At 38.0% G+C, this 22064-nt stretch overlaps 1 protein-coding gene across 1 annotated transcript; it reads left to right on the plus strand.

Moving 5' to 3' along the window:
* Window positions 1-280: 280 nt before the first annotated feature.
* On the plus strand, window positions 281-17843 carry MXRA5 (matrix remodeling associated 5). The gene is made up of 6 exons (XM_042810866.1): window positions 281-468; window positions 4071-4200; window positions 4525-4915; window positions 7214-12196; window positions 12814-13714; window positions 15126-17843. The coding sequence occupies exons 1-6, from the start codon at window positions 281-283 to the stop codon at window positions 17035-17037; spliced, it is 8505 nt and encodes a 2834-aa protein (XP_042666800.1). The 3' UTR covers window positions 17038-17843.
* The last annotated feature ends 4221 nt before the right edge of the window (window positions 17844-22064 follow it).

Raw genomic sequence — 22064 nt, forward strand, 5'->3', positions numbered from 1 at the left:
AATAACTTTAGTAGAATAGGTACTGAAATGTGTTACAAGAAAAAAAGTTGACTTTGAAGTAGCAAGAGACCTCGATGAAATAAAAACTCCTTCCAGTTGAACTTTGCCTTAATTGCCTACAGAACTTCTGCGAGGTTGCAGAGCATCAGAAAGTACATAAAGCGTTTTCAAGGGATTGAAAAATCATCATTTCTTCTCTCTGCCCCCCCTCCCCGTTCCCCCTATTTTTTTTTGTTCCCTTGTACAACCCAGGAGGAGCGAGGCGAGGCGAGCCGACACGATGCGGGAGAGGGCCGCGGTGGGGGCACTCTCCGTGGTGCTGATCCTGGCGCTGGAGCTCCCACTAGGAGCCCTGGCCTGCCCCCACCCTTGCGCCTGCTACGTCCCCACCGAAGTCCACTGCACGTTTCGATCCTTAGCAGCCGTGCCGGCAAGGATTTCTAAACATGTGGAAAGAATCAATTTTGGGTTTGTATTGCAGTTTATAGCAAACATTTTTGCGTTCTTGGTGTGGAATCCTGGAATGCTTCGAACACGTGCGGCATTCCAGGATCTTTGTGTGCACTTTTTAAGTAGAATTGCAGATTGCTGTTACTTCCAGACACTATATTTCAAACATTGCAACTACTGGCATGAAGGGAATTTTAGTGTAAGTTCCATGTTCCAAAAAAAAAGTTCCTTTTTTTTTAAAATAAGTATTTTTACGGTGCTGTCAGTTTTTACGCTGTCACTTGTTATTGACAAATAGTACATGCATCTTACAGTGTTTGAAAACTGTATTGATTAAATCTACTATGGGATATTTACTAAATGTTGATTGTTATACCTGATACACAAAAAGGTAGTAGAAGTAAAATTCTCTAACTAGGTAGCATTTTGGATCACAATGAGATAGCGTATCCTAAAGCAGTACAGTAAAGAGAAGTTACTCCATAGGATTTGGAGTTGTTTGTTTTTTCCCAAGGAAATTAACTGTGGTAGAAGCAGACATCACTGCTATGGGGGAAGAGAATTCAGGCTCCAAGTCACCTTTCTCTGAGTACTGCCAATTCACATCTATCTATCAGACTATGAGATAAGAAGGCAGAGTCGAAAAGATGCATGAGCCAGCAGTGTGCAAAGGCTGAAAGCCCAGTGTCCTGGGATGCATCAAGAGAGAGTGCCAGCAGGGAGAGGGAGGTGATTGTTCCCTTATCTCTGCCCTTGTGAGGTCCCATCTGAAGTGCTGTGTCCAGCCAGGCCTGGTACTCCCAACACAAGAAAAATGTGGAGGTGTTTGAATGGTTCTGAAGGAGAACCACAAGGATTTATCAAAGGGCAGGAGCACCTTTCCTGTGAAGAAAATCTGAGGGAGCTGGGCTTGTTCAACCTGGGAGAAGGCTCAGAAAAGACCTCATTGCAGCCTTCCAGTGCTTGAAGGGAGCTTATTAACAGGAGGAGACTGACTTTGTAAAAAGTTTAACAGTGTTAGGACAAAAGGGAATGGCTTTAAACTAAAAGAGGGGAGATTTAGGAAATTCTTTACTCACAGAGTGGCGAGGTAGTGAAACTCATTTCCCAGAAGAGTTCCGAATGTTGCATACCTGGAGGTGCTCAAGGCCAGGTTGTATGGGTCTCTGGGCAGGCTGATCTGGTGCATGGCAACCCTGCCTATGGCAGGAGATTGGAATCAGATAATCTTGAAGGTCCCTTCCAGCCCAAGCCATTCTATGATTCTGTGACTGCTGACAGGCTGTGTATCCCAAAAGTGCTGTATAGGGCCATTGCATGACATAGCATGGTAAGAAGTTGTAGTCCTCTTTTTCTTGATATCAGAATTACGTCACTGGCTGACATGAATTCCTTTCACCATTCCAAGGCCTGTAACCTGTGTCTGATGATGCTGAGTGATAGTAGGGATCTTGATTTATTTTGTCCTCTGTAATTAGATTGTCTATCCTCCAGTAATTTATCCATCTAAAGTCTGATTTTATTCTCATATTCCCAGGTACTCGTAAATCTGTATTGCAGAAATCAATTTTTTTTTAATTTTCATTCAATTTTTCAGTCATCCCAGAGTCAAATTAGTGGAATTAGTATTGGAGTTAATCACAACTGACAAATTTCTGCAATTACAAATTGAATTGAATGAATGTCCAATTGGGTAAATCTTAAAACATTCTGTGATGTGAAGGATGTGGGGTTTGTTTGTTTGTTTGTTTGTTTTTTAGCATGTCTCAGCCTATTTGTTCATGATCCCTTCTGAGAAAATAAAATTTCGTACACAATGACTACTAATTTTGTCTTGACTTGATGAACTTAACGCATGATTCCAAAGAGAGTCATTGAAGCAGATTCATTAAAGGGTGCTTGCCAAAGAAGCTGTAGTGCAGACTGGCCAAATTCTATACACCAGAACATGTCTGCAAGTGGCCTTATATGCCTCTTCGACTGTGCAATGAAAGTATTTTGGAGCCTGATGAGTAATCCATGTCCTTGTTTCCCTGGCTCATTACTCTTCTTTGAAGCCTACCTAATGTTACGTTACTTCAAAAATCCTGTGCATCAAGCTGCCCTCCCCTTTCTTGTCCCACATTGAAAACTATACATCTTCAGTCACCTCTTCTCTATACATTAACATTCTACAGCAAATTCTTTTCCTGAATTGGTTCAGAAGATCTTAAAAATCTTTTTCTAAGCTTCTAAATTATGTAGGCATTTTGGAAGTTTTATTCTGTTTTGTTTGTTTGTTTTGTCTTTTAACAAAAGTACATCATTTGATGCTGCTATGGTTAAAGTCCTTTTCCATTTTTTGTATTTTCATTGCTGCAGATCACGTTTTCTGAAACAGTCTTCCCTACCTGTTGCATTTCTTTCATTTTTGAGAAGACATTGTAGAATATTTCCATTTTAAGGTGTTATGTATTTGGAATGTAAAAATGATTCGTTTCCTAACTAGAAATAATTTAGGAAAATTTAATTTGTAATATTTAAAGACGGTTGGTTTTTAGTGGGCTTTTTTTTTCTTTTTTCTTTCTTTTTTTTTTTTTTCCCAGAAGGACTGATTTAAGATAAAGGAGTTTTAGTACGATGGCTGCAGTATAAATTTAAGTGGTCTGTGGTAGGACTAAAAATACTGAAATATTAGTCTGAATTTTTTGTAAATTCAGAATCTTCAGATAGGTAAGATGATGAGAATCTAGAAGTATTCCCTCATCAAAATATTTACATTTCTCTGTGTCTCTTCCCTTCATGCCTAGAAAGAAACTTTTAAAAATAGGAAAAAATCTTTAAAATTGGATGCTTAATTTGGAGCTTTCATGCCCAGATTAGCTTGTATGTCTGATTTTTGTGTCTACATTTGGAAAACTCAAATGCAGAACTAGGCAGCCAAACTTAAGACTTAGGCACTGGCAAATAAAATCTGACTTGTTAGCGCAAAGTGAAATCAAATAGTTTTCAAAAGGTAGATTTTCAGTATTACTTCTTACAAAAAGGTTCCTGGGCTCAAATTATATGATTGGAAACTCAGTTCCTAGATCTTATGTAATTAATTGATGCAGCCAGTTAATTGTTGCAGCAGTTAAGCATGATGTGACTTCCTGCTTCTCTTGTTGTTTGGGAGATATCCATTTTTAATGTCCTCTTTCCAAGTCTTTATTCATTGATTATTAGATGCTGTTTTGGCAACACTGCAGCCCAGTTTGCCAAGCTCCATAGCATCATGGATTGGATACAAGCCATTAATTTATTACCATTCCATAAACTGAACTGCATGGAAAAACATACTAACAACTATTAGAACTTAAACGCCTATTTGTTACTCCCAGTTTTAAATTAAGACTAAAGTGCCATGAATTGATTTGAAAGAAATCTTAATGTAAACATGAGCTAAGTATACTTGGCCTTATAAAAATGTTTCAGTTACTTCTGGCTCTTTGACAGTGTGCTAAGATCCATCCAATTTTTGCTGAAAGTTAGGTTATACTAATTTTACATCTGCAGTCCATGATCATTGAATCATTCCAGTTGGAAGGGATCTTAAAAGGTCATCTGTGTAAAATGTAATTGCATTGTGGTTTTTTTTCCAGGTTTAACAGTATACAGTCTATATCTGAAAACTCCTTTGCAGGACTCACTAAACTGGAATTGCTTATGATTCATGGAAATGACATTCAGAATATACCTAATGGTGCTCTGAAAGATCTCATGTCCCTGCAGGTAATGCTCAGGTCTTCCTAGATTTCCTAAATTCTGACTTATATGAATAACTGAGGACAAAAATAAGCTTTTTCTTTAAAATATCTTTCTTAGAATAAAGGTAACATTCGCCCTGCCCTAAAATATTGGACTCCTGTTAACTTTGCCAATGTCATGCTTATTAATGCCAAATAATATTCAGTTTATTTTCCAGCTTTTGTCCAGCAAATCATTTTTTTAGTGGTGCAAAGGATATTTGAGTATGTGAGGAAAACTTTGGAATGCTTGTTTGGATTTAGATACAAAAACAAAACTAATCTATTTTTTTTTTTTTCTTTTTTTAAGGTCTTCAAAATTAGTTACAATAAATTGAAAGTTATAACTGGCCAAACTCTCCATGGACTTTCAAGTTTAATGAGGCTGCATGTGGACCACAACAGAATCGAGTTTATTCATCCAAATGCTTTTAATGGATTAACTTCTCTGAGACTGGTCCACTTGGAAGGAAATTTACTCCAGCAGCTTCATCCACACACCTTTTCAACATTTATGGTTCTTAATTATTTTAAACTGTCAACAGTAAGACATCTCTACCTATCAGAAAATGCTATTAGCATGTTGCCTGCAGGGATGTTTCAAGGTATGCCACTGCTGGAGAATCTTTACCTTCATGGGAATCCATGGGCCTGTGACTGCAGTTTACAGTGGCTCCTTGATTGGAATGAAAATTCTGGAGGTAAGAACAAGATTAGAAATACATTTTCAAGTCATAATATTTAAAAAGTTTTGCATATGAATAGCTTTGTTATTTCTTGGCTGGCATTTCTTACACGATGCCTATGTGCACTATGTTGTTGGGCAAAGGAAGGAATGTGGGAATCAAGTTTCCAGATTCCTCTGTGAGTCCTTTAACTTTGAGCTATTAACTTTAATGCTGTTATTCATTGGCATTTCTCCATAGACCACAACTTACTTTTCTGAGGGAGGCAGTTTACACCTACAATCCTGCCACTTTTTCAGAGGAATGTCATTTAGGCTTAGATGTGAGAGAAGTACCAGGCTAGAACAGTTACAGACATATGCAGAAGCAAAATAAAAAAAGCAAAACCAAAACAAAACAGTTGCATAATACCTGTAGGTCAGGAACCCATTAAATGTCAGCTTCTTTGAATGCTTGTTTTTCAGTTCAGGTATCTGAGTGCCCCATCTCAGGTTACTTAGTGCTTACTGTGTAGTAGACCAGAGTGACTAGTGTTACACCACAACTGTTAAAGAGGGAATCATCATTTAATTGCAACTGGAGAGGTTTCAGAAGAGTTCTGGAGTGATTTATATAACCGTTTAAAGCATTTGATGATGATGGATCTTGTCATCTTAGAATATGTTCATTGCAATTTTGCACTTAGCTGTACTATTAGGAAAATTAGTAGTATTAGCAGTACTTAGCTTTACTTTTAGAAGTGTATGATACTTTAATACATAGTGTAAGAGTCACTGATGGAGCCATAATTGAGGCGTCTGACTGTTACTGTATGTAATAATGTTCTTATATATTCTCCCTTATCAAATAAGTGAGTATATTAAGTGTACTTAAGATGCACTCCAAGTAGTAGTGATGAAATATTAGATGGTCTTCTATTCCCTACACAGTGATGACTTGCTACCATTTTTATTCAAGTTGATTATTTTTCTACAATAAACCAACCAGTGATTTTAGGAAAGAGAAGATAATTATTCTATGCCATTTTCATGTGTGACAATTCTTGTATTTTTGTACAACTGTAGCACTAACTTCTGTGGGAATTCTGACAGGAAAACAGCAGTGCTGTTTCAGTGCTCACTTTGAGTATTTCAAATCAGTGTAGCAACTGCTAATAAGGTGACTGTATGCTAGCCCTGTCATGAAGTATGCTTACTTCATCTTTGAAACATATATGAATATGCAAGTAATTGACAGCTTCACTTAATTATTACATTTGTAAGAATTTCTCTATAAACCTTATCTTTCAGACTAGCAAAGTATATGTTTTTCTGTTAAAAAATAGGTAATGACATTTTTGATATTCTTTTCGCCTTCTAGTATTTTACATTGTAACTCATTCATTCATCCTTTGTTCCTCAGTAGTATTCAACATGACACTTATTCCTAGAAAAACTGGAATACAGCATGTGTCCAAATCAGTTATGTAAGGCAGCATTTGAAGCTATAGTAAAGTTAAACATAAATACACGACTGTTGTTTTCCAGACAAGAGTCTTATTGGCACTGATAGAAGGACTCAAGGCTATCATTTCCTGTTCTAATACTCCTCTGTTTAATCTTCATTTTGTCATTACAGTTTTGTTCTTTGTTTGCAGTTATTTCAGAGATCAGGGAAGAGGTGACATTTTCATTTTTTTTCTGCTGTCAAAAGATTGCAAGTGCAGGAACTAAGCAGTATAGTAAATTTAATAGCTATAGGGGATTTTTTTTATTATTTTTTTTTTGTGTGTGTGTGTGTGTGTGTGCCAGTACAGTACTGTATAGTTCTCCTGTAGCTACTAAAGGTTAAAAACTTCTATTTTTTTTTTTTAATGAAAAAAATCTGGCATTTCTCAGGCAAATGATGCATTTTTGAAAGGTGGTATGACCTAGTCTTCAGACGTCCAAAAGATAGATAAGCAGGTTGTTGTTGTATACATTCAGGCTTTTTTACACAGCATAAACATTTGCAGGCTTCTAAAATGTTGCTCTGGACACATCAATTTCTAGTCACTTGATTCAGAAGGAACAAATCTAATTTCCAGAACAACAGAGTAACCTGTCATTACAGTCAGAAGAATTTGTGGTTGGTAGGAGAATCAGGCTCATTCAACTGTGAAAACAAAGAGATAGCATTTAAAAAAAAACACTGGCTTCTATATGCCACATGTCCATGTGTCATACCATGCTTCCCATGACATCTTACGATCTTGGAAATTCTTTAACTCTGGGACACAATTCTACAGCTTACCCGTGTTTTCTTTTACTTTTTTAGTTTTTTCTTTGCTTACAGGTGTTCTAAAATGCAAAAAGGACAAAGCCTATGAAGGGGGACAGCTCTGTCCTAGGTGCAACAGCCCAAAACAGCTGCAAAAAGAAGATATCCAAAACTTGAAAGATATTTCCTGTAGGAAACCTATCATTCAGTCCTCACTGAGGCACAATAGCAGCACTCAAGACGAAGAAGATGGTGAGAATTATGAACTCCCTCTGGAAGTGTTTCAGTCTTCTCCATGGAACATTACACTGAATATGACTGATGAGCATGGCAATGTAGTCCATTTGAACTGTGAAATCAAGAAACCAACAGGCTCTACCAAGATTCAGTGGAATCAAATCCAGACTCAGGAGATTGATATAAATGCTACAATATCATTGGATTTTGAATGCCCAATGAATCGAGAGAACTATGAAAAACTGTGGAAGCTGATTGCTTATTATAGTGAAGTGCCTGTCAAATTAGAAAGGGAACTTATGCTCAGCAAGGAGCCTAAAATAAGCTATCGGTACAAGCAAGGCTCAGACTATGATGCTCTTTATTACACAGGTGTAAAAGCTCAAATACTGGCTGAGCCTTCCTGGGTGATGCAACCTCTTATAAATATCCAATTAAACAGGCGCCAGAGTACAGGGAAAAAAGTGGTGCTATCTTTTTTTACTGTGTTTTCTCAGGCAATTCATACCAAAGACATGAGGCAGCAGAGAAGCTGGGTAATGATAGAACAAAATCAAAGCATGAGGAAAGCACAGAGTGTGGTAGAAGGGTCAGAATGTCAGCTGAACTGCAACGTGAAAGCCTCTGAGCGTCCTTTCATTCAGTGGCTCTTTCCAGATGGGACAAAACTGCAGGCACCGTTTAATCAAAAGGACAGCAGATTTTCTGTTCTCACTAGTGGTCAACTAGTAATCAAACCAGTGAGTTACACTGATGCTGGCTTGTATCACTGCATTGCCCAAGTGAGAGATGATGTGGATATTATGGCTTACAGGCTTCTAGTGCAGCCTCCTGCTATTCAAGTAGCTGACTCAGATATAGTGAGAGTTGAAAAAAATGTTGGAGATCCCATAGTTTTGCCTTGCAGTGCAATTGCCAGCCCAGAGGCACAATTGAGCTGGATTCTTCCAAACAGCCAGGTACTTAATGTTTTGTCAAACTCTTCAAAAGGATATGTGATGGACAATGGTACTTTGCTTATTCCAAAAAGCCACGTCAGTGACAGTGGCCATTACAGATGTGTGGCTGTCAATCAGCAGGGATCAGATCAGTTTACTGTAAGAGTGACAGTAAATAAAATGGTGTCTGACAGGTCATTTAAAAGGATAAAACTGAAAAAACGCACAGGCTCGAAAAGCTCATCGAAAACAAGAGGGCGGGTCATAGATGACGGGGAAGGATCAGGCACAGGAGGGGTTGATGAATTCCCACGAAGAAAGAACCACCTGAAGGACAGGGAGATATCCTTTAAACAAAAAAGTGACCAGATGCTAGAGGCTCAAATTAAAAAGGGGAAGAAAGGCAGAAGGAAAATGAAAATTTGGAAAGGTACTGATAGAACCCAAGACAGCAATGTTGCGGAAGGCCGAAGGGCATTTGAATCTCGAAGGAGAATTAATATGGCAAGCAAACAGATTAATCCACAGCACTGGGCTGACATTTTGGCAAAGGTCCGTGGGAAGAACCTTCCTAGAACTACAACAGCTACAGCCATTTTGTTAACAACTGCACTGCCATCAGATGTGCAGAAAACTACTCCTGTCCCTCGTCCAGTAGCCATCCCTCTGCCTTCAGAGACAACAGCTGACGTAATTGATTCTTCTGCTGATGCATCACCACTGGGAGAAAATGAGCCGTTCTCAGTCACTGTTTCCCACAGCAGTAAAACATTTTCAACTTGGTCCACAATAATAGGGCTAGAAACTGAGCACTTCTATGACCAAAGAATTTTAAAAACACCTGCAAGTGTACATTCTGTTGAAATCCCTGTATCGAGTCCTGTCCTTGCAACAGTGCAACCCCAAGGCCAGCAGCATCAGGATGGCAGGGCTGATTCTTCAGTTGTAGTCACAGAAAATACTCATGCTGTCACTGAAGAATCTTTGACCAAAGAAACAGTGACCAACTATCTTAATATTCAGAGTAATTCATTCACAGTGGAACGTGTAGATGCAACTGTATCTTCTAAGTCAGAGGAAAATTCTGCTTTTGCTGAGCTACCACTTGATGCTTCTGTCCTAGCTGAATCTCAGACTGTAGATCTTTATAATGTCTTGGAGAGAAATGAGAGATTAAATGAAGTGGATCAAAGGAGTGTTGGCAGTATAAGTTTAGCACCTTCTCAGCTGTATGACATCCCTGCAGATTCTGTAGGTTCCACTGTCATTTCTTCATCTGTTACAGTAAAAAGCAATGACTTCATACATGTACACAGAGATGGATCCACTGGTCAGACAAAAATAGCAGATTTAAGTACAACTTCTCCAGCTGTTATATCCATCAAAGTCCAGAGCAAGGAAGAATCAGAGACCCACAGAAGTACAGTGACTCAAGAAAGCATGTCCAGCACTTACACAGAAAGTATTCAGGGAAGAGAACAGAGAAACCTATCTACTCCAAAAACAGATCCCACGTTTGTTTCACCAAGCACCAAGAATGTTTCTTACAAAAAAACAGAGGAGATAACTGCTGCTTCCATCAGCAAATTGACTGCTGCCACAACATCAACACCCTATAGGAAAACACCTTCACTAGTTACTCAGCATGCTAGGAAAAGGCCTTATGGGAGAAGGAGGCTGAGACCAAATAGAATCCGCCAAAGAACAAAACATTTCCCCCGTGTTGTTTTAACTACAGAGGCAATGCCTAACATTCCAAGAACGTCTAAAGTTGAAGCTGTGACCCAGGCTTCCTCTACAGTACTTGAAAGTCCTGATCTTAAAAGCAGTGTCAAAATACAGGCTAAGGAAGAGGAGCATAGGGAAATCACTCCTTCACTAGTAACTGATCCTGATGTATTAGGGAAAATGACCAAAACCAAAGAGGTGGTCACGGCTTCTTTCTTTAGGCCTACTACTTCTCAACCTGAAAGAAAATACATGACACACTCTACTCCTGAAACCTTGGTACTTCCAGTGACTGAACCCATCACAATTTTGTCATCATATGTTGCACATAACACAGTTCCCACAAAAGAGTCAAGTGCACCTCAGAAACCAGAGCAAAATAAAGTGCCAACATTTGACTCATTAGAGAATGTATCTGAAGAGAGTAGCCTTAAAGCAGATCCTGAAGCTCCAGATAGTGAGGCAGAACCATCAAGTACAACTACCTCTGAGTATAGGAGCAGCTTGGTATCATCTACAAAATCCAGTTACCCAGAATCTCAGGAAGAGACCATCGCTTTTCACTCAGATGTTGTGGCTAATGAAGCTACTGCTGGAACATTCCAGCCGATGTATCCTACTGTGACAGATTTAAGTATTCCTTCTGACACATTGGAAGTTCTTGAAGATGTCTCAGATTCAGAGGAGTTATGGAAGCCCACAGTAGTTTCAAAAACACCAGCAATAACGGAGACACCCCAGCAACAAGAAATGATGTCCTCCTCCTTCAGCACAATGGAAACTCAAACTTTTCCACATACAGAAACAGAGATGTCTATTGTGTCTCATGCTGGGGCAAAATCATCTTCCATGGATAAGGAGGAAACAGTATCAAATGTATTTCATCACGATCCCACTTTGCAGACATCTGAAAAACCTCAGACTACACACTATATCCTTATTCCGTTTACAAAACCTCCTACTCTTCCTCCCCCCATCTCAAGCACTTTACGTCATTCTCTTCATTATACTTCCAAAGCCAGTAATGCCTTCAATCAGGAAAGGTTGCCAGCAGTAAAACAAGTTGAAGCAGAAAGTGAAAGAACGGTGGTGAGCTCAAGACTGAATGTACGCCCTACTCCCTTCTCTAGTCAAAACAGGATTAGCATACAGTCTAAAGAGGAACAATTCAAAGAGATGTACAGTAGCAGGTCAAATAACAGTATATTGCTAAATCCAAACCTTCCCCATCCACCCGCTGGAATGATACCAAGCCTAAATCAAAGACTGCCGGTTGTGCCTCCAAGACATGTTCCAGTAAGAGGCACAGTGAAGCCTCCATATGTTGTAACACAAGGTTCATTTCGTTATTTTATGACACATCAGCCTCTTCACTACACAAACAAACCAGAGATAACGGCATATGCAGCAAACACCATCCAGGACAAAAAAACTTTTGCCTCTGAGAGAGAGACAACTACCCCAACACAAGCTACTCCATTTCACAGAACAAATATATTCCCTACAAGCAAGTTTAGTAATCATGGTCAGAATAGATACAATATGAATTCAAGATTTTTTGGTAGCAACTCTGTTCCAGATAACAGAGGCACAGCAGGGAGACTACCAAATCAAGAGATACCCTACTATCCCAGTTCCAGAGTGCCGTTCCTGTTCAACAGAACAAGGATTTTACCTCACTTGGGTATACATCCTAAACCTGTGATCCCTGGTCAACCAGTTCCAAAAGACTCAAATGAGAAGAAGGTTGCCCAGGTCTCCCCTCCTCGGATTACAGTGCAGAAAGTTACAGCTGTTCCAGTGCCTTCATATACCACAACCACCACATCACCACCAGCAGTGATTTTGAAGATAACCCCTCCATCCTTTTTCTCTCAGAGCAGAAGACCCCAGACTACAGTTCAGCCTCTTCAGCCTCTTAAAAATGCCCACTATCACCAAAAAGTTCCATCTGTGCCTTATGTGGGAGGCATTACATCACACAATTTATCTGTAATTCAATCTTCAAGCAATTTCAGGACACCTGGAGAAAGACCTAAAATTATCACGAAAGGATCTCAGAGCATATCTGTCCTTGCTGAAACAGATGCTCTTATCCCTTGTGATGCAGTGGGGGAACCAAAGCCTTTTATTACTTGGACAAAAGTCTCTACAGGTGAGACAGATGAAAAAGTTTTCTTCTACACAGTTTTAACAGTACTAATACTTGGGATTTTACATAGAAATGCAACGTAATTACAGGGATAGTCCAAAACAAAGAACAAACACTGAATATTTTGTCTGTATCAGTACTGATAAAATGTGATTAATTGCAAGCAATAGTTACAGATAAAAATAAGTTAGCAGTACCTCTTGTAGTAAAATAAAAGCTCTAGCATTTAATTAATTTATTTTTTGAAGGAGGAATAGCAACCAAAAGATTATTCACAGCAGTTGAACTTGCTAGAAAGCTTGTGAATAACTGTTAGCTTTGCCACCTTAAATAATGTTGTATGTATTATCTCCATAAGCAAAAGAGAAATTTTCTGAAGTTCTAAAGTAAAGCACAGAGCATGTAAAGGTTCCCATACTGCATGTACTTGCAAGCTTGTATGGTTAGATTTGAACTAGAAACAGACTGTGGACAGTATCAGAAGATGTCATGTGATCCATATGAAGTTGTAGTTGGCATTAAGTAGATCTGTTGTCTTCCATAAGGCTTCTTTAGTGCGGGAAAGCATGTCTGAAAAACCAACCCTTTGCCTTTCTATTTCTTTCCTCTTAATTTCTTAGGAGCTCTAATGACAGCCAACACCAGGTTACAAAGGTTTGAAGTCTTGAAAAATGGTACCTTCCTTATCCGAAATGCTCAGCTTCAGGATCGTGGACAGTATTTGTGCACAGCTCAGAACCTGCACGGTGTAGATAAAATGATTTCTGTGCTCACAGTTGTAGCCCATCAGCCCAAAATTTTACTTTCCCGCTACCAAGATGTCACTGTCTATTTTGGAGATACCATAGCAATGGAATGTCAGGCTAGTGGGACTCCAAGTCCACACATTTCATGGATTTTCCCAGACAGGAAGATTTTGCAGACAGTCACTACTACAGAAAGCAGGATAATGCTTCATGAAAATCGAACCTTATCTATCAAGCAAGCAACATTTTCAGACCGGGGAGTGTACAAATGCATAGCTAGCAATGCTGCAGGAGCTGACAGCATAGCAGTGAGGCTCCACATTGCAGCCTTACCCCCCATCATTCAACAGGATAAACAAGAGAACATTTCTTTGCCCCTTGGTAGCAGTATTAATATCCACTGCACTGCCAAAGCAGCACCTTCGCCCAGCATCCGTTGGGTGCTCTTCGATGGCACACAAATTCGACCTTCCCAGTTTGTCAATGGGAATTTATTTGTTTTTCCCAATGGAACTCTTTATATTCGCAATGTCTCCCCCAAGGACAGTGGGGTCTACGAGTGTATTGCCGCCAACATGGTGGGAGCTGCCAGGAGAATAATACAACTTCATGTGAAGAAACAAGCATCTAATGCTAAAATCACTGGGAGCTCTCCTCAGAGGACAGATGTAACGTATGGCAGTATCCTGCATTTGGACTGCAGTGCTTCTGGTGACCCGTGGCCTCGGATACTATGGAGGTTACCTTCCAAAAGGATGATTGATTCCCTACACAGGTAAATTACTATTTCAGGTGTTGAAACTAAATTAGAATTGAACAAACATTAAGAGAACTCATATCTGCTGAAGCTTCACTCTTGCCTTCTGTGAGTTTTGAATTAGAGCTAAAACCATTAAGGAAGAATTTGAAATTATATCAAAAGATAGTCAAGTTGTAATGTAATAGCATAACTTTCCTGAAAACAGCAGTACTCTTGAAAAGAAGGCTTCAAGTGTTGAGAATAATTTGCCACTATTTGTGTCTGTAAATGTAGCAAGTCCAGTGCCAAAAAGTCTTGTTTCAGTGAGTATGATAGTATATTTAGAGTTTGCATAGATCCATACTTCCCCTAGAACAACTGGGATCACTATTTTTCACTTCTACTTGTATTTATCATTATACACTATAAAAATGGGACAAATAAATTAAGTAATCATGAACATTTTAACATTAGATAAATTAATGTTACCTTACTTAGATGGTACCATGCTTAAAATAATACCTTCTCTAACATTCATTATATCAAGTAAAATATTGATTCTCCAAAACAACAAAACTGTCCTCAGATTTTGCTGAAAACACAGTTTCTACTCTATAAATTCTCTTTGAGCACTGTATACAAGAAATATACTGAAATTTAAATACACAGTTACCAACAGCTTTCTTAATAGTGGAATGTAGTCAGCATATTTTCATTGGGCGAACAGTATTTGAGTAATCTACAGATAGTACAAAATCCAGAATTATTGGTTTCTTTTCTCTTCTATGACCTTCAGTTTATATAGCACATCTTCACATTGGGGAGAAAAGTGTGAATCCACTGAGGAAATTATTTCTGGACACAATGCACCAATTCCATAGTGCACTGGAAAGTAATAATAGTCTTTTAGCACATGTAATTTTTTTTGCCATGTTTTGACATTTAGATCATTAACAAAATTAACACTGTAGAAGCTACCTACTCTGTATTATTGAGTCTGAACATTTTGCCTATCTGAGATTTTCTGAGGGTTAAAAATGTTGAACCTAAGGCCAGAGGAAGTAGCTCATCTAGATTTGTTTTTAACTGAGTACTGGAGTATCAGACTCCATAGTTACATTCCATATAGGTTTGGATGGAGTGTATCATTCAGACACAACGTATTAGAGAATTCAGCGTATGTAGTCAGAGGGTTCAAAATAAAGGAATAATATTAAAGTCACTACACAAAGCAGGGTAGAATTGTTTGGTTATGAGTCAGTGGAATTATTTTTTTCCATTTTCTTTTTCATGTGACTGTCTTGGATATTTCAGATCACCTAATTGTCTTAACGACAGCTTTGCTCCTTTGTTTCCATATTGTTGGATTGTGGTTTTTCCCCAGGTTACACTCAGTAATTACTAAAATGTGATTTTGCAACTCATATCCTCTTTTCTTTCCTTACAGTAACTTGGAGACTAGAATCAAAGTATTCAGCAATGGGACTTTGGTTGTCCATTCAGTTACAGATAAAGATGCAGGAGATTATTTGTGTGTGGCTCGCAATAAGATTGGGGATGACTATGTGGTCCTCAAAGTGAATGTGATGATGAAACCTGCAAAAATAGAGCACAAGAATGAGAATAACCACAAGGTCAAGTATGGAGGTGACCTAAAAGTTGATTGTGTAGCTACTGGTCTACCAAATCCTGAGATCTCCTGGGGTCTGCCAGATGGCAGCATGATCAATACCTTCATGCAGTCAGATGACAGTGGCAGCCGGACAAAGCGATATGTGGTCTTCAATAATGGAACCCTGTATTTCAATGATGTTGGACTGAGAGAGGAAGGGGACTACACCTGCTATGCTGAGAACCAAATTGGGAAGGATGAGATGAAAGTAAGGGTCAAAGTAGTGGCTGAACCTGCAACTATCCGGAACAAAACCTATGTCATTATTAATGTACCCTATGGTGATGTTGTCACAGTAGCATGTGAAGCCAAAGGAGAACCTACACCCAAAGTAACTTGGCTTTCCCCAACCAACAGGCCCATTCCTACTCTATCTGAAAAATACCAGGTATATAGGGATGGCACTCTTCTCATCCAAAAGGCGCAAAGATCTGACAGTGGTAACTATACTTGTGTAGTGCGGAACAGTGCTGGAGAAGATCGGAAAGTAGTCTGGATCCATGTCAATGTTCAACCTCCCAGAATCAACGGGCATCTCAATGCAATAACATCTGTAAGGGAGACAGCCATCAGGGACAGCAGGAAGCTTATTGACTGCAAAGCTGAAGGCATTCCAGCTCCACGAGTCCTGTGGGCTTTTCCAGAAGGAGTAATCCTGCCAGCCCCCTACTATGGAAACAGGATCACTGTGCATCGCAATGGTACTTTGGACATCAGAGGGGTGAGGCAGACAGATGCAGTGCAGCTTGTATGCATTGGACGGAATGAAGGAGGTGAAGCGAGACTGATTGTGCAGCTCGTCATCACAGACCATTTGGAGAAACCTTCCTTCAGGGACCCTGTCAATGAAAGGATCACTGCCATTGCTGGGCACAGCATCAATCTGAACTGCTCAGTCCAGGGGTACCCTGAGCCCACCACAAGCTGGATCCTTCCCAATGGCACAGAAGTGCTGAGTGGCAACCGTCTGCACAGATTTTACCATAAGCGGGATGGAATCTTACACATCAGTGGTCTTTCCACAGGGGATGCTGGGACCTACCGCTGTACAGCTAGAAACCCAGGTGGTTACATGGAACGGATAGTCTTCCTGAAGGTGGGACTCAGGCCAGAAATCAGCAATCAGTATAACAACCTGGTGAGCATCATCAATGGAGAAACTCTGCAGCTCCATTGCATCACCCAGCCAAACCAGAGGGCGCAGATCTCCTGGACACTGCCCAATGGGATGGTCCTGGATGCTCCCCAGGCTGTGGGTCGCTTCTCCCTCCTGGAGAATGGCTCACTGACAGTGCGTGAAGCTTCTGTTTTTGACAGGGGCACTTACCTGTGCAAGGTGTCCAGTGACTATGGCACTTCTATTATGAACGTGCCTGTCATTGTGATAGCCTATCCCCCTCGGATTACTAGTGAGCCAGCACCTGTGATCTATGCCAGGCCTGGAAATTCAGTAAAACTGAACTGTATGGCCATTGGGATTCCTAAAGCAGAAATAACATGGGAGCTTCCAGACAAATCTCATCTGACAACAGGAGCTCAATCCCGTCTGTATGGAAACAAATTCCTCCACCCTCAGGGGTCATTAGTCATCCAGCAGTCTTCTCAAAGGGATGCAGGCTTCTATAAATGCACTGCTAAAAATATACTAGGCAGTGATTCGAAAACAACTTACATACACATATTCTAACACTAAAACAAATGCCTTTGGCTCAGTGCTAGAGTTCCAGTCACTGCCAGCAAGGAAAGTACTGTTTGCAACAAAGCCAGAAAGGCTGATGGCAGAAAAAAAAAAAAAAAAAATCTGTTTTCATGCAAAGTGCATTGCTTTTGTACTCAACATAATAGTACTTCCCTGCAATAGAAGAAGGCAGTAGATGTATCTAAATTAACACATTGGAAAAGGTCTTTAAATTGTTAAGACAATGTGATGTGTTTTTTCATGCTACCCAGTAGCATTTGAGATCTGAAGTATTCTGTTTTTGTCAATAGTCCAAAGCTATTCCGTGTTTTAACAAGCACCTTAAAAGCACCAAAGAAGTATTAACTGCTAATAAATGAGCTGCAGTGATAGAAGTGCTTTAGTATTTTGGAAAAACATACTTTTCTTTTCCCCTGCAGCGCTTTTACATAATCTAGTCTTATAGAATATGATTACTAACTTTTCTGTTCGTTCTCCTATCAGCTCTTCAAAATCAAAAACTAATTTAGCAAATAAGAGTGATCTATTTTAATAAAATTACATGCAGACATTAATTACCATAACATACAAACAAACCTTTTCCAGCTACTATGGATGCTCCAGTCAAATCATCCATATATATATTTTATATATATTTTTAAATCAGACTATGAGACTAGAAAGAGTAACAATGAATTTGGTCTCATTTTATAAATTATTGGTCTTTACAAGACTCTGATACATTACAGTGTTTTATAATGTTTAGGTCAATATACTGTACATTTTATAATAAAAAATATTTTCCAAAAATTGTATTCATTGGTTTTTGTTTGTTTATTTTTTGAGGAAATAGTGATCTCCAGACAGTGAGAATATGAAATTAAATCAGAAAAACAGAATTCATACATTGTTATACATATTCTTCTTCTTTGTAAACATGATGTCCTTATAAAAATGCAAAACTTCTGTTATATATAATTCAGAATGCATTTACATATAAGTACTTAAATACTTTTCTTCCAATCAAGGATGGTTATTTGGGTAATTACATAATTTTAATAAGATTCATCTATTTTGCTGTTGAAATAATTGCTACAAGTAGCTGAATATGCCCTTGTTTCCACTCAGAATTTTGAATAAGTTTAAAACATATGGATTCTCTGAGGTATTCCTGAAGTCTTAAACTTCTGATTGATCGTAAGATTTTTGCTCATATTTTAAAGCAATGTTGAGGGAAAAAAAAGCTTTCTTGTTCTGTTGATTACAACATGATGGTAGTAATGTATTCAAGTATTTACATTTTGTAAAAATGTAAACTTAATGATTATCACATAACATAAGAAAATATTAGTTAGAATTTACTTTTAAGTTGGTGCAGGGTAAAATGGGTTTTATAGGATGATGTACTGAAGTTGCACTTATGTTTAATAAGTGCATAAGTCAAATAAATAGCACTTAATTATATCTTTTTTTTTTTTTTTAATATTTAAATGCTTGGTCACTAAATTAGCAAATCACAACATAAGTTGAGGAATAAGTCTAAAAAATTGGCAGGGAAGTTGCTGCACAGTGGAGCTAATGAAGAAACAGACAAATGTTCAACAACTTCAGCAAGATCATTGACATGGTCTTTTCTAATCTTGCCAATTTCATTGAACGTGTCACAGATTAGGTGTGCCTTTAGTACTCAATTTTAAAACTATTTTATAGTAGTTCTTGTAAAATGGCAATATAATTTTTGATAATAATATATCTTTTGAAGGCACTGAAGTTCTCATGGTAACATTTGATCAAAATCAGGCACTTGCATTTATTTCTCTCTCTAATCTTCATTTAATGTTTAAATGAATTCGGATGCTGGATGACTTCTAGGTTATTCTATTATGAAAAAAAAACAAAAACAAAAACAAAAACAAAAAAAAAAACCCAAAACCCTAAAATCAAATGTTTCATCAGTTGGGATGAAATGAAGCATCTGATAATGTGCTATTCATGAATCCAGAGTTTGCTGCCAGTGGAAGCTTTGCAGGCATAAAAAATTGAAAGATTTGGCTTTAGAATTCTTTTTTCAGGTCAAGACCTGCATGCTTGCAAAATTCCCTCAGAATTGGATGTCACATTTTTTAATGTGTTATGATTTCCATTATGTTTACCTTTAACCTTTCATGAAAGCATATTACCAGTGAGAGGCCTACAAAACACAATTCTCTTCCAAAAGAAATATCACTACAGCTTAACAAATATCAGATGAATATGTTTCACATTCACACACAGGCAGTGTATGTCTGTATATTCTGCTGCTCTTAGGCCTAAGTCTGAATGTCACTCCATATGTTAAAATATTCATTAAATGAAGGTAGTCATAAGACTATGAATATAAATCATAATTTCTTCCAATATTTCCGTAATTATATGAAGACATTAAATAAATCAATGAAAAATTCACATTACTTTGAGGACATTAGGCTTCACTAATTTTTTATTCAGAATCCCTCAGTCATCTTTCAGAACAAGCAGGAGCCATGCATTCAAGCCCAGTGAAGATAATTTCTTTTCCGTTTTGAGAGGTGATGGGAAATTGCTCTTGATTTGAGAAGGTTTTCACAATTTTTACTTCATTAATCAAAGTAAGTCCTGCATAGTTTCCTTGGGGGAAGGGGGTGGGGAATAAAAAAAATCCTTTTTTTGATTTGAAAATGGATTAAAAAAAGATTTACTTGACATCTTCTTTGGAGAAACAGAGTAACAAGATGTTTCATTACAGCTGTGTTGATTATAAATTGTAATTGGAGTTTCATATACAATTTGTTGCTTTGACCATCACAAAAAGAGGTTTATTTTGACCACATCCCTAGTACTACTTACAAGCAATATAAGCCAAGGTGGGAACATAGGCCAGAAAAGCAGAAAAATAAAAAAAAAAAAAGAAAAGAAAAAAAGGAATTAAATAGAGTGTTCATACCGTCAAGATCTGATAAGATCCCTAAAACACTAGCCAGTTCACTTACATATTTTAGTGATTATCTTCAAAAGCTCATGAAGGCCAAGTGAGGCACAAGAGAACTGAAAAAAATACTAATGCCGTAGTTGAGAAAACATAAAACAGCTGAACTCTGGTATCAGGAGAAGTATTTTGTTTAATTCATTACTAAACAATCTAAGAGCATCTGTAGAATAACTCCGTGATAGGAAGCAGCTGTTCTGCAAGTTTCCACCACAACTTACGTCAAAGCAAACTAGTTACCTTTTCATAAAAGTAATTATCTCAGAGAATGGGAAGAGAAGATTGAAATATTAAACAAAATTTTTGACAGTCAGACAGGATGCTCTCATCTCTAAACTAAGGAAATATGATTTATCTGTTATTAAGTGAGAGAACAGATATTTTCAAAACATTTAAAGAGGAGTCATGAATAATGGGTTGTGAGTTATGAGAACATGTCAACTGAGTCCAGACTAGGTTGTTTTTTTTCTGGACCAGTAGAGTTCCAAATTTTCGTTTAAAAATCTCAGGTATAGAGAATACATTCTGAAAATAGGTGGGTAACATAAAACTTGAAGAATTTATAGCACGGAAAACAGGATTATGATTCAGAATGATACTTTAGATAAGTGAAATGACTGGAAATTGATTAATTTAATTCAAAAATTACAAATTCAATAATTTTATTCAGTAGACCGAAATTGAATAAACAAATAGCAAACAATCAGTGAGGAAGACACAGGAGTGGTCCAAATGATGATACTGTTTCAAACAAAACATCACATTGAAAGGAAGGTTTTGTGAAAGAACACAACAGAGATAATGGAGGTAATTATTCCCTTTTCAGCCAGGCTCAAATATAAAAAAAAATAATTAAAAAAAAAAAAAAAGAATGGAATCCAAGAAAGTGTTTTAGGTAAGTCAACGTATAAGGATAAGTCATGTAGTGTAGAGGCAGTATCCCTCTGTTCTTCAAATAGTTTAGTTAATAAAGCATTCTAGCATCAGGCAACTCACAGAGCTGCACAGAGCATAAACAACTGCCAGGCCTTTAGGTTTTTATTTTGCCCAACTTGTATTTTATTTATCAATAAACAGAAAATGAATTTTCAAATGAGCATTCACCTTATCTCAATATAAAATTTCCCCAAACCTATGCGCATCTGGCTTGTGCCTTCATTGTTAGTCATGTGATGTAATAGAGAGTATTCCCTCTCTCTTGTTTGCCACTTGACCATAGTGCATTGCAAGTGATGAAATACAGTTTAAGGTCTTTCAGAAAGCAATTAACAGTCCATTAATCATCCCCAGAAGAAAATGCTCCCTTGAAAAGATAAACAGTAAGACAGAATCCATTGCAAACAGTGAGGAAACACATGAAGGAAACATTGAGAATTATCATCTTATGGTCGAAATAGTGGGTTGTTAGATGTCATTATATTGATGCATAAAGCTGAAGATCGATGTCTGTGTTATAAAGGGTCATGTGATTTTTCAGCTACTCTCATTTTCTAACAAAATCTACTATTTTTTCTCTGAAAACCTTTTACTGCTTGTTCATTCCATTAACACTAACACCGAACAATAGAAAAAATGTGAATAACTTTGCTAGAATAGAATATTCTTAGAAGGGATGAAGAGCAACCCAAAATATTAACCTTCTCTGTGAGCACTTTTTCACTGACATCATGTTGGGTTTCAGAGGTGATGCAATAGAGAGAAACATGGAATGCAATAGAGGGAGGGGATCATAATTGAGGACATTCCTCTCATGCTTCTCTTCCCACAGGCAAGATCCACTGTCACTCTTGAAATGGTGAGAGTGATGCATCCAACACCTAGGGTAATGTGATGAAGAAGATGCTATGACATTGGACTACAGCTGTGTTCCACTTACTAAGCACTTGTTTGAATGGGCCTCCATAAAAGGAAATATGTCTGTTGGCAGCAGTACTGAACGACGACTTCTTTCTCCTCCATGACTCCATTTGTTAAGCACAGCTGGCCACAATATCAAAGTATTTATGCATTTTTGGTGTCTAATGGGCCAGAT

Source organism: Centrocercus urophasianus, unplaced genomic scaffold (assembly GCF_019232065.1).
Source record: "Centrocercus urophasianus isolate 14NV4802_14NV808 unplaced genomic scaffold, USGS_Curo_1.0 seq_12, whole genome shotgun sequence".
Taxonomy (NCBI): domain Eukaryota; kingdom Metazoa; phylum Chordata; class Aves; order Galliformes; family Phasianidae; genus Centrocercus; species Centrocercus urophasianus.

Excerpts from the sequence above, each read along its gene's own strand:
- MXRA5 (XM_042810866.1), top strand. The coding sequence starts at position 281 with ATGCGGGAGAGGGCCGCGGTGGGGGCACTCTCCGTGGTGCTGATCCTG. Across the intron at positions 4,916-7,213 it reads TTGGAATGAAAATTCTGGAG|GTGTTCTAAAATGCAAAAAG; the intron begins GTAAGAACAAGA and ends CTTTGCTTACAG. Across the intron at positions 13,715-15,125 it reads ATGATTGATTCCCTACACAG|TAACTTGGAGACTAGAATCA; the intron begins GTAAATTACTAT and ends CTTTCCTTACAG.